General features: G+C 38.9%; 1 protein-coding gene across 1 annotated transcript in view; it reads left to right on the plus strand.

Moving 5' to 3' along the window:
• Nucleotides 1-13,450, plus strand: part of APPL2 (adaptor protein, phosphotyrosine interacting with PH domain and leucine zipper 2) — a 38,868-nt gene that overhangs the window by 10,881 nt on the left and 14,537 nt on the right. The window contains exons 3-9 of the mRNA XM_056338929.1: nt 4,544-4,603; nt 5,032-5,103; nt 7,039-7,126; nt 9,220-9,261; nt 9,381-9,439; nt 10,397-10,543; nt 12,811-12,893. Coding sequence (XP_056194904.1) covers nt 4,544-4,603; nt 5,032-5,103; nt 7,039-7,126; nt 9,220-9,261; nt 9,381-9,439; nt 10,397-10,543; nt 12,811-12,893 — 551 coding nt within the window. The remainder of the gene's footprint in view (nt 1-4,543; nt 4,604-5,031; nt 5,104-7,038; nt 7,127-9,219; nt 9,262-9,380; nt 9,440-10,396; nt 10,544-12,810; nt 12,894-13,450) is intronic.

Below are 13,450 nucleotides of genomic sequence, written 5' to 3' on the forward strand. Positions count from 1 at the left end.
TTTCCAAGTCATTTAATATGCAAACCGAAGCCTGTAGGGCTGTTGCATTTACTAGATTGATGGAAAATTCTGTTTTGTAGGAAGATGATATGCACATGCTGCATAAAACTGTTGTATCAAGACCCAGTTCTTTCTTTGCTGTGCCTAGTTTTGAAGGTGAATTTGTTCCCTAGTTCTGAAAGGAATAGAAGGCTGTAAATGCCTCACAGACCTCTTCCTTCAACCACCTACCTGGGTTGTTTTTTTTTTTCCTCATTTATGAGGCATTAAGCTTTCCCAGATGCAAGCCACATTTTATTACATGTCATTCTGCACGTACAGGGTACAGGGTACGTGAATAAATACCTTTAGCAGTATTTTACTTGTTTACATGCAGAATCCTTTGGCAGTTCTGTCTGTTGGTTACTTGCAGTTTTAAAAATGCCAGCATTAGCTGGAGTAGGAAAGTAGCTTTGCAGAAAGCTTCATTATATTGGGATTGGAACTGGACACGCTGGAGTAGTTCTCTGTCTTTAGAAGTTAATTTATAGCTCAGCTTAATCTTTTACATGCCCTCAAATCCGTAGTCTGTTAGATGACTGTCTACAGAAATATCTTTGGACTTCAGTGTATTAGCCCTCAGAGTTTATTGTGGAAAAATACAAAAAGAGACCCTAAAAAGGGATAGACTGCCTCACTGGTAAATGGTTAACAGCAGAGATTTTGTTACAAATGGGTATGAAAAAATCATACTCTTCTGATTATATGTACAGCTTGGTGAATAAAGGTGATAATGAAGAAGGTGGAATCAGCCCAGAAAAATCACATGCCTTTGCTCTGGCGCTAGATCAGAAAATAAGTTGGACATTTTCTTGCTGACTTATTTAAAGGCAAGGTACTGAAATAACTTGAGAATTAAACAATGATTTTTTTAATCTGTTGATTTTTCATTTCTAGTAGATTAATGCTAGATTCAGGACACCGCTTTTATTACCTTATCTATGTGCACTGGTGTTAGCAAACTTTATTAAAATCTATGCCTAGGGCTAGCATGCCTTAGTATGCCAGCTGATGTTAAAAAAGAAAAAAAAGTCTACATATCTGTAATCATAACTGATTGCTTGATACCTGTTTGCATACAGCCTTCCTTCTAGTATACTTTTCTACATTAATGCTGCAGTGATGTTTTGCCTGCTAAGTAAAGCCATCTGATGAAAATGAATGTATTTGTGATGCCCAGTACAGGTTAATTTTGCCTTCATTTAGAATACTTGGATTTCTGTTCAGTATTTTGAGTTTCTGCCTGATAAATCATCTCTTCAATAGCTCTCCCACTCCATAAATGCTTGATGAATTCTGAAATGTCAAGGTAATGTGGAAGAGATGTGAAGCAGGCAGTCAGGATTGTATCGTGGCTTTTCTTTTGCTGTGGTGTACTGAATTTCAGATACTTCAGGGTAAGGGGAGTGAATGTTGCTGTATTCCATGGGAAAATGTCTTTGAAATAGATTAAAACCTGTTAAAATAATTTGCCTGGATGTAGTGGATCTGTCAACTGAAGCAATGCAAATAACTTCTAAGTCTTGAGACTGATTAGCAGCCGGGCAGGGATGGGGGTGGTTGGAGAAGCCTGATTAGGAAGACATAGGAGGAGGATTAAACCAAACTTCCCCAGATTAGTGTGCTTAGCAATGCAGTATTACCACTAGGTCAGCAGAGCACTTTGCCTGCTTCCTGTTCCTTACGCAATGTAGCTGTGTTTCAGTTTGCTAGCTTAATTTGATTTATTTACAACTGATTGGTGTGTGGTTTTTCTTTTGGTTTGTTTTTTCCTAGCGATAGAACAAATGATTTTGTACCTCTAATGGGAACAAAGTCTGGCAGAGGTTGGGAGGGAGGATGAAGGACCCAGGATTAACTCTTCCACATGGGCAGAGATTGACCAACAAGTTTGTGGTGTTCTGATGCAAAGAACCGAGTCTATAAATGAAAAATGTGACCTGCTGGCATCAGTGGGATATCAGTGATGTGTGGAACTGTTGTCCCAAAATCAGCCCAAAATTCCAAAGTAAATTTTCTGTCAGGCCCTTCCATCAATTTGTTCTGTAGCTGGAGTAGCATGCCATGCATGTCTGCTTGAGGTCTGTATGTGACTGTTGTCACCTGATCATATACTTGCTATGATGTTGTTAACTTAAGTCCCTTTGAGACCCTCATATGTGTCCCTCCATTATCCTGTCATATACTGGAAACTGCTATTGGGGAGTGGTGATCACTGGGCGGTGCTTCTTTGTATTGCCTATCTTCATACTGTCTCACACAGATAAGTAATGATGCTGTATGTTACTCTTTGGATATTGGGTGAGGAAATTGAGGATCTGGTAGTCTCTAAAAAACAAGTTTTGAGAATGGCTAACAGAAAGGAAAAGGATGCCTTTGGTATCAACCCATTGTTCTGAAGTTTCTTTTAGTGTCGGCAAGTTTAAGGCAGAAGGATTTATTTTACAGATTCAGAACAGACCACAGCTGCAGGCTTTGCAGGAATAAGTGAACTGAAACAAAAAGGGAAAAAAGAGGCATGTTTCTAACACTTTGTTTATTTCAAAAGATTTCTCTCACCCTGACCCAGCTGTACAACTGAAAGGTGGTATCACAGTTGCTGTCTGAGGACTTAATCTTGCAATTCTTAGCTCTAATTTTGAGGTTGTGTTTATGAAAAAGATCCCGGGTCTAAGAACCTCTGCTGCTTCTTGTATTCTTAAATTCAACTTTGGACACTACCCACACACATACAAACCAACCTGTTTAATGTCATCTGTCCACATGCAAGGAGTCTCATCCTTCCTGTCATCAAGTCATTGCTTGCTAGCTCCCACTTTGAAAGTGGCAAAGTCTTTCAGGTGTTCTTAGAGCCTGGGGGCAGATAGTTAAGGCTCATTCCTGTCCTTGCCTAAGCCCTTAACAAGGTTTGTTAATGTATTATAAGGAACAACATCCTTTTCAATCCACTGGCTCAGGAAATACTTAAATGCCAAGTGTTTGTGTAAAGCTTTTTCATATTAAAAAGTACACAGTCTGCATAACCAACCTGCAAATCCTTGGTGTTGTTACTGCATGAAAGTGTAATGCTTATTACTAATTGGTCTGAGACAAGACTAATCCATCACCATGAGGTGAGAAGAATCATGGGGTGCGCATGATCTGAGTTTGGATCCAGATTAACTCAGTTCTGAGCCCTTGTTTATACCTTGGAAAGCCTCTGCTCTCCCATCTCCAGCCACCAGTGAGTATTACCACCATAGTGTTTTAAGATGGTCAGAAGTCGTTCACTCAGCTTTTCCTGCCATGTGTTCACATACAGCTGCTGTGACCTAGACCATGGCTCTGTCTGTTCTCTCTAAACACTTGGGCACGCTTAAGACTCTGGCTAAATGTTTGGGCCTTGCTATCCTGATTAACCCTCCTTCCTGGCATGCCAAGGTGGTGCAGAAGCACAAGGCTGTAATGCAGTATGTCAGTCAGAGATGGAATCAGGCCAAAGTAAATGGTGCTTCAGAATCTCTGGCCCAGATGGTTAACTGTGCCATGATCTGCTTGCTCAGGATGACAAGGGACAATAAGAGAGCACACAAACTCTGTCCCAGTTTTAATGGTTTTCTGTACCAGCCCCAGCATAAGGGGTGCTATTAAAGCAGTTCAGATGTTGCTCTGAGTTTTACAAACTTGCATGTTTGGAGAGAGGAACAGATTATGTTAAGGTTTGAAGTTAAATTAAATTAAAAGTGATTACTTTTCTGCATTACTGAGGAGGAGAAGGATTTGATGAGGGTTAAGACAGATCCCAGTTCCCCCCATCCTCTTTTGCTTTTGTTCCAGTTGTAAGTCATTATTAACAAATCGGGGACAGAATAGTTGATATACAAGTGTTAGGAATACATTGATTAAAGATTGACGTATCCAAATGGTTGTCTGTTGTTTCCAGCTGTCAAGCAAAATTAAATACCCTCACTACAAGTCTTGCTTTGCATAAGCACATCTTGAGGATGTGTGTACTTTCGCTGTCCAGTTTAGTCATGAGAGTACAGATCTGTGTGCTGGTTTGTGCTTCTGTATCAACTTAAAGCACTGTATTTACATCAGTACGTTCCTTGAGCCTGAATGCATGATATACAGACTCATCTGCTGGTTTTCTTCATTGCTGTACATTTTGGGGAAAGATGATGTACCAATATGAAACATTCTTATCCTGGTATGACAGCTTACATGTTTGAGGTTGTTCTGGCTTTGTTGTTTTGGTGGCGGGGGGGAACCCAAACCCAAAACTAAACCCCAAATCCTACCTCTGTTCAAAGCAGTTAAATTGAAACTGTGTGTTGATTAGGTCTGAAGCATACCTGTTGTTACTGCTTCCCTATGCAGGTATTTTGGGACTAGTTGTTTACATACAGCTGAATGTTTGTGTAAGTAGTTGCAGATTCAGTCAAGAAGCTGGTAACAAAGTAGTAGTAACAGCAGAGCTAAAGACCTTTCATTATTTCTATTGACATGTCACTTTTGTTTGTAGAATGAAATGTGTCTTGCCACACAGCAGCTTTCGAAGCAGCTCCTTGCTTATGAAAAGCAGGTATGTTCAACATACGACTCGGATTTCTTTTCAGCCTCAGCACTTGTGAAGAAGTCTGTGTAAATATTATGGTGTCCACAAGTTCATTTGCTTTACTTGTTTTCATGTGAAGGCTGTTCTTTAAAAGAAATAAAATGCAAAATGTGAGTTAATAAATTTATGAAGATGCAAGCCAGTTTGTTCCTATGGTATGACTATGACTTTAAAATTAGTTTAATAAGCATTAATTATATGTTGTCTAAAATCCATTCATTTAAAACAAGAGGAGCAGGGTAAAAGGGTAAAAGAATACTAATGAGTTACTGTTTTTCCATTTATTTTTATCATTTATTGCATTTTGTAGGAGCATTCGTTACCTTTGTAGTAAAACACGTATTTTATACTCACCTTTATTGATTTATGGACCAAATGTGTGTTTCTGTTTCCAGCATTTTGCCTTAGGTAAAGGAGATGAAGAAGTGATATCCACTCTTCATTACTTTTCAAAAGTTGTGGACGAGGTAATTTGAATTGCCAATATTCTATTTTTACATTATAGAATATTAGTGTTTTTTTCTTTTGGGCTTTGTCCTTTTGATTCTGAGCCTTTCCACTGAAGGCTAGATTGTGCCTGGGTTTTGTAGAATCATTTATGGTAATATCAGCCTTTCATAATGGTTAGAGCTGTTTCTGTGGCTTCATCCCACATGCTGTCCTCAGAGCAAAGCTGAATTTTCTAAGTAGGAGAATTAGAAAAGAAGCTGAAGCAGGACTTGTCATCTAGGTAGGGGCCATTTTTTATTAGATTTCATTTAAGAATGACATTTCCATTTATACACTGCAGTTTGAGCCAAAACTTGCCAGGGATGGATGCAGGGCAGCTATAAATTAGTAAAGTTGCAGTTTAGTTGCTGTGAGATCATGCATAACCCAGAGGTGTCTGGGGGAGGTGGCAGAAATGCCTGCTGAAGGCAGGTGGGGTACTACAGCTGTGTGTGCTGAACACTTCTACTCCCTTAGCAGTTTGCTGCTAAGTACTGGGGATCTTTCTAAATGCTTTTGTTAGACCTGCCCATATAACACCTCAATATAATCTTGGTATCTAGGTCCTTATTGCTTAAGTATCATTTGTGACATTGCACTTTCTGTTGTGAGCAGGGCTGTGCCATCAGAAAGGTGCTGTTCTTGTTAGTCTACTTTTGGCTTCCATTCATAAGGCAGAAGGGTGGATTGAGGTCTGCTGTTTTGGAGAGGAGAGTTTTGTGGGGCAAAAAACAAGTTAAAAATTTTAGAGCACATGGATAACTTAACTACAGTGAGAGGAATCCCAAAGGGTAACTTTTCGATTAGACTTCTCCTACTGCACATGTGCTCTCAGGGGATACTTGAAAGTTATGTTTGTTGTCACAAGTCTTGTACTTGTCTGCAACTATGAATGAATCAAAACCAGAACTTTCTCCTTCCCGGGTGCAAGAGGACATCCCATTTGGGAGCAGAGAGCCGCGAGGCTCTCTGTTCAGTTCTGTCAGTCACATTTTCCTTCACAAGAACCTACTCCATTCCTCAGCCTCCTTTTCTGTGTGTTAGCTACCCCTTGTACCTGTTCCTCAGTTATCTGTTCTACACGATTGAGTTGTACTTGTTTAGTTTTGTATCTACTCATGGGAAGTACTTCATCCTTACATGCATAACCTCACCTAGAGGCCTCCAGGTTACTGTGAGCAAATGGGCAGAATATGTCAGCATGTGGTGCGCTCCTGGTTTGTAGTATCAGGCGCTCTGGCAGTGTGATTGTTACTTGTCCTACCTGAACCCATCTAATATTCTTAGCATGCCACTGCTGGTGTGTAGAGCCTTGCCTTCATCCTAAACAGTGTCACATGAGTGCTTTAAAAATAGGTCTCCATGTGCTGAATTTTAGAGAGATGCTTACAAAAACAGGAATGGGAAACTGCTCTAAAGGTAAAACATTTGAATGGGACCTTTCGCCGTGGTTGCTCCCTGTTGTGATTGTGTCCTGGATAACCCTTGTGAATGGAAAGAGATTCTAGTCATGGTGGTGGTACTGTAACTCTGTGATGTAGACACTAACAAAAACTGGTTAATAAAGCTAATTAAGATTAAATCCTGATTTGTTAAGCATTAGAATTAATGGTCAAGTGAACTGCCCTAATAACAGTATGCAGGAACCAAGAAGTTCTTGGATCCTTGGAAAACACCAGGCAGGAATTAAGCATTTAGGGGAAAATCCCCGTCTGTCTCTGATATCTTGAGAAATGTATTTTAAGCACTGAAGCACACTGAAGTACCCTTTCTTTTATTTTTATAATAAAATCGACATTTTATTATACCCTTTTTTTGTCTGCTGGGCACAAATGGCAGGCTACAGAGTGCTGTTATTTTTAATTTTTTTATTTACACTGTGTTTTAGAGTATTGCTCTATTCTCTGTTTCAGCTCAATATTCTTCATTCTGAACTGGCAAAACAGCTTGCAGATACAATGGTTCTCCCAATAATACAATTTCGGGAAAAGGATCTCACAGGTAAATTTTATTTTAAGCTTTAATTTTCCTCATGTGTTCCTTCTTGCTTATTTTATAGTAAGGGGAGACATAGTGCCATGTAATAGTTTGTTCTTTGATGATTCACAGAAAAGTTTTTTTTTGTGGATTTTTTTTTTTATTGCCTGCTACAGAATTTCATTGACAGGTGCATGCTTTTACTCAGACATAAACAGTGCAAGTTCATCACATCACATTTTATGCACCATATGGTGCAAGTTTGAAAATACACGGCTTTGTTCTTTGCTGGGTCACTTTGCTTTTACATTAGTGTAATTTCACTGAAATCGTTGATATTATGATTGCCTGAAGAAGCGAAGTTTAGCAGTTAATCTGGCTTGCAAGTAGTATTTATGCAGCTTCAGAAGATTGGATTTGTTTGTTTGTAAAAAAACAAGCAAAAATGTTTTTTTAACTTCAGAGTATAGTATTTTCCCTCCCTTTCAAGGAGTCAGTCTTTAAATCCTTGCCATGCAAAGGTAGTTCCAAGTAACCTGATTGTACAAACTTCGACATTCATTAAACAGCAAAGCAATAATGCAAATGTTTGGTGTTAATTTCAGAAGAAACAAGGTCACATTCAAGGTCAACGATATCTTAACCTACTCATGCAAAAGAAATAAGAGTTTTTACTGCAGAATTTTTTTTTTTTTAAACCCACTTTTAATCTAGCTAATCTCAGTCCTGTTTATGTACTTTTAAAGACATCATTTTGATGGGAAACAAAACAACTACAGCACAATAATGACTGGTTTAGGTTCCTCATATGGTAGCATCTCATTTGAAGTGAAGACATCAAGGTGTTTATTTTAATGGATATCTTGTTTATCATACAATGTCAAATATAATGCAGGATTTGGAAGGTAAGATCTATAAACAATTTCCCCCCTCTTTAATGTGGCTTCATTGATACAGTGATTCTGCTTCCATCTTTATGGGTTCTGCTGCCTGGTTCATAAAAGAAGACATAAGAAGAAAATGCAAGTGAAGCCTGCAATCAAAGTCTCAACTACTTCATCACAAAAAATGAAATTTTCTTCAACGCCTCTGGATGTCAAAGTTGTTTTTTTTTCTATCCATCCATCACAACCTCCATTTTTCTCTGACAAGAGGCTGTAGAACAGTTTTTAGTAGAGGCCTGGCCATACTGACATTTCATTGTAGGATGAAGCAAGGAAGATTGACCATGTTGTTGTTTTTACTTTTGATCTTCCTATGTCTGTGTCTTGAACACTATAGAAACTTCTAGGTTAAAGATAGTCACACCTGGGAAGAATTTCTGTCTTTCTGCATCAGTCATGAGGAAGTGTTCCAGGGAGACAAAGGTGGTGCGAAGCTGATCAATGAGTAGGTTGTTGCAAGTAATCAGAGACCATGATGACATCCTACAGTTTCCCCTTTTCACTGTTGCATAATGTCTGTTCTTGTGAATGTGCTTGCTTTGTAGCTTTTTGAGAAGGGTTTTGCCAGTTGCAGCATACATAGATATGCACACTTGAGAGTAGCTTGCACCCAGCACAGAGTTAAGTCGCCTGTTTAGCTTCAGAAACTCATGACCAGTGTTTGTTATGGTAAGCATTATAGCCAGCAGTCAGATGTGTTAGATATGTATTTCTTTTCACAGAGAAATTTAGCAAAAAATGTTCCACATTGATGAAGGTTCATGTACAGTAAAGGGGCTTACTTACGTCTCTGGGACTTGGATTTCTCAGTATCACATAAGCATTGTCAGGAAGTTGTTCAGAACTGCCGGTCTTTTATGATAGTGCTGGGCCTTTTGTCATAACAAGCATACTGAAATGGTGCTTCTTTGGGTAAACTACACTGGCAGATAGGAATCTTTTTCATAGTGATAACTTTATTAAGAAAGTAAACACACTCAATTTTTCATTTGCTATCTGCCTGTTCATTTCTCTAGCAGCTGATCTGGTTTATCATTATCAAGACAGGCACAACATGCATCTCTGCTGTGAAAGGACTTAGTGACTTAGGCATTAAATATGCCATAAACGGTCTCAGTTGAACAAAGTCTTTACAGCTGGTTTTACTTTGAATATTTGATTTCTCTTTTCCAGAAGTAAGCACGTTGAAGGATCTTTTTGGCCTTGCTAGCAATGGTATGTTTCCCTGTTTTGTTTGTTTCTAATGGTGTGCACCTGTTATATCACATAAGACATTTTTAATCTACGCACACACACATCACATTTCTAAAAAAAATAATATTCCTTGTCTACAGAACATGACGTGTCCATGGCAAAGTATAGCAGGTTACCGAAAAGGAAAGAAAATGAAAAGGTAATGAACATGAAAGGGAAAAGGAAAAGTTTTCATCAGCCGTTTTGTCTGCATCATTGTTCACTTATGAACTTTGGAGAGTTCCTCAGTTAAATTCACAGTAGCTCAAGAGTGCTTGTGATTTCGTTTCCGAGCAGACACAAAGCTTTTAAACATGAATTCAGCAAAGTTATACCTGTTTTCCCCAAGTTAGGCAAGTGATCAAGTATTGTGCTGAACTAGAGCCCTTCAGATGCAGGGGAGCTCTTGGGCAATCCAAATGACTATAAATAGATCTGTATAGGCCTACTGTTGTACAGCTGATGTGATGATGCTGTATCAATGGGTACAATTCATTGTGAACTGTCATGAAGCCTTGTGTCTGCTGTTTATAAAGCATTCCATTTACTCGCATTTACCTTCTTCCTAAATTTCTCTGTATGGATTGTCATTCCACTTACAGTACACGTAACTCTGTTGGTGGGATTGTTTTACATTTCTTCTTCTTTGCCCACTGGACCACTGTTCCCAAATATATCCCTGTATGCCAAAAAGAGTGTGATTGGCCCTATCCTAAGGGTGCATCAGTTCTACAAGATGGCCATTAAAGGAAATGCATTACAGAACGGAATGTGATACAGCATATTATGAATTATTCATCTCTGAATTCTGCACTTGCAGGCTTGTGTTGTGATCTCAGCTGCAAGTAGACTTCTTGCATTGAGATCAGATACAGAATTTTAGTTGTGGTACTTACATAGTTTGTAGTCACAGGGGCTCCCCAAATGCTTTAGTACCTTGCCAGAGAAGGGCTTGAAGTACTTGCTTTGGGTTTTGGATTTGCTTTCTTCGTTTCTCATCTTTCGCTTTAATGTGAAGAAGTTCTGTAATGAGAGTTGTTTTAAAGATAATTTGAAAATAATCAGTAAATGTAAATATATCCTTGTGCATAGTAACACCATGATCAATTTTATTCAGCTTAAGGCAGAAGTGGCAAAAGAAGTGGCAAATGCAAGAAGAAAGCAGCACCTTTCATCTCTGCAGTATTACTGTGCCCTGAATGCTCTGCAATACAGGAAGAGAGTGGCAATGATGGAACCTATGCTAGGATATACACGAGGACAGGTATGGACAGTAACACATCTATATCACTTAGACATGTCCCTGGGAAAAGGAAAACGTTGTAGCTCTGGATTATTATTTTTTTTTGAGAACTGACAAATGATAACAGGGAAAGGAAATACTTTTATTCAGCTTGCTTAGATTCTAACAACAGTTTTGTTAGAATCAGTTTTGTTAGAATAAATCAACTGTTAGTTGAGTAGTTTAGATGTAGTTGCGTAGTTTAGATATTCAGGAAAGACATCAATGAAAAAAAAATTCCAGTACATTTATATGCAAAATCAGCCTGGGGTTAATTTTTTCACAGCTAAGCTATCAGTGGAGCAGCATTTACTTCCACTGTTTACTCTGCACAAACTCTCTTATGTAGCAGTTCCCTTCCTGGCACATAGTGTTCAGCATACTGATGAGGAGTGTACACGATAGGGAACAGAGCATGCACTAGAGAACTGGAAGGGCAGAACAATGGAGTGGATTGAGCATAAGGCTGGCAAATCCTGTTTCTAATCTTTATTCTGCTAGCAATTTGATAGAGCATTTCTCAGGTCTGTAAAATGCAGTAGTAATACTGATAATCTAACTCTCCAGAATGTCAGGAGGATCAGCAAACTAGTATTTTCACAGCACTTGATTCTCATTGCCACAGATTTTAAGGGCCTGTTGTGCTTTGACACTGATGAAAGAAAGTGTTGGGAAAATGAGAATTGGGCTGTGAAAACAGAAAATACGGATCTTTGAGACTGTAGTGTGGATTGTCATCTCCATTGTCCTGTGTCTTTTGCAGATCATGGACCCCATATAGAACAGGTATTAAATGAGAATTTAGTCACTTTCCCCACCATGGGAGTTCACACTGCTTCTCTGCTGTTGTTATCCTAATGAAAGAGCTGTGTCAGTTTCCTTTACTGGAAGCCAAACAGAACTTTCTTTCCCTGTATTTTATCTGGCAAAACTGCCATATCTTAGTGCTTTATACAGGAAAGTTTTAGGTTGTCATGGGAATGACTGAGTAGCCAGAAGCCAGTTGATACTGATGCTTAAATACTGTTAATCTTCAGCATAAGTATATATTTTCTGTATTAATTACTCAAAATGTGTCATGTTTCACATTTCTAATGAATGAGCAGGCCATAAGGAATTTTTGGACGCAGTGGCTAATAGCAGGTTTATTTGACTGAAAACTGACATCAATGTCTAAGCTAGGCATATCAGTCTATCATCAGTGGAATTTCGAGCTTTTCCCTCCTGAACTAGGCTTCTGAAGTAAATAGGTGAATCATTCTTTAAGAGAGCATGCTTCCTCTCCTTTGTTTGTAAAGGGAGTCTGTGGTCGTTAACATGGTTGCAGAAATCTGAATTAAAAGTAAGAGGAATCCCATGTCCCAGGGTTAGAGAAAAAGAGTGGAATCACAAGTAAAATGGGATGAAATAGCTAATAAATTGCTTAACAGCCAGGAATTTGCTTTTACGCTTCTTTCCAGAGTAGTTCACCATTTTTTGATTTATTATTTTAAAGCTAATTAATTGCACACATGCACTAGCGTGTCTGTGTTTCACACAGTTGCCAGTAGATCCTAATGATGACTGTGTACCCCACAGCAGGTAATCCAAGGTCAAGCCTGCACTGAGTGCTTTGCTGCTGTTGCGTGTCTGCTGAGCCATACCAGCTAAGTGAATTCGTCTTCTGTCACAAAATGCGCACTTTGGCCTTAGTAGCTTTTTTTAGTTCCTGCAGCAGAATAAAATCCATGGTAAATCTGTAGTTGATATAACTGATTGTGCTGGAGGCTTCTGCTAGCACAGCTATGCTTCATCTCTTTCCTGACTGATTTTGCTGTAGCAGTTCAAAAATTTCCAAATTGGAGTTGGTAGTCCAGGTTGGACTGCTAAATCTAATGGATGATTTGTGTCCCATTCCTTTTAATGTGGTGGCATTCCATGCATGCTCGTGGCATCACTAGACCCGATTCTGCACAGTGCTGTTATGGGAGAAGGCTACCTGTTCCCTTATTTCAGTCATTCAGCAAGTTCATTGGAACGTACCTGTCAGCAGCCAGTAGCTTCTGTGTGTGTGAAAAGGGTGTGTGAAAGGGTGGAAGACTGCAAAAATGAGAAACACAAAGAAAGGAAATGCAGCTGTTTTGACCATGTGATCGCCAGCCAGATGCATCAGTTGATAACGGAATTGCTGTTAACACAGTTCCCACAATCTGTTACTTGTCTGCCAAAAACAAGACAGCTTCCATTGTCCATCTTTTGGTATTTTTCAGATCAACTTTTTTAAGAAAGGAGCAGAAATGTTTTCCAAAAGAATGGACAGCTTTTTGTCATCTGTTTCAGACATGGTTCAAAGGTAATGCAATACTTTCCCTTTTGTCATTGGGCATGTTTTGTTAAAGCAGCAGGTGGAAAGGAGGTATGTTTATGCATGTAAAGGAAAATGCTGTCAGTGAACTGCAGAGAGTATTTTTACAGGATAGTCAAGAACTATATACTACAAAGTGTTCACATGCTTATATCCCTATGTCTCTTCTTGGACTCAAAAGCATGGAATTTGGGCTTGAAGTGCGTTAACAAAATTAATATAATAGAGGTAAACTGCATTCTGAATTAGAGGTATTTATACTTACTGGATCTTCTGTAATAATACTGTAACAATAATCCATTAACTTCTCAAGTAAGGATTTAGGTCCTGTAGTGTTTGATGTTGTAGCTACGTAAGGCAAACTCCTCCCCTAGAGAACATATTCATTGCATTCAGTATAGGCTGTATCAGTTTACTGAGTTCTGCCTGCTTTGGCTAACTAAGGCTTTATTTCATTAAACTGCCCCACTTATGTATTCTTAATTTTGTGATTATTTTTTCTTATATACACACACAGTGACCCCCACACCCTGTCCTCTACTTGT

This window comes from Falco biarmicus, chromosome 5, assembly GCF_023638135.1.
Source record: "Falco biarmicus isolate bFalBia1 chromosome 5, bFalBia1.pri, whole genome shotgun sequence".
NCBI lineage: Eukaryota > Metazoa > Chordata > Aves > Falconiformes > Falconidae > Falco > Falco biarmicus.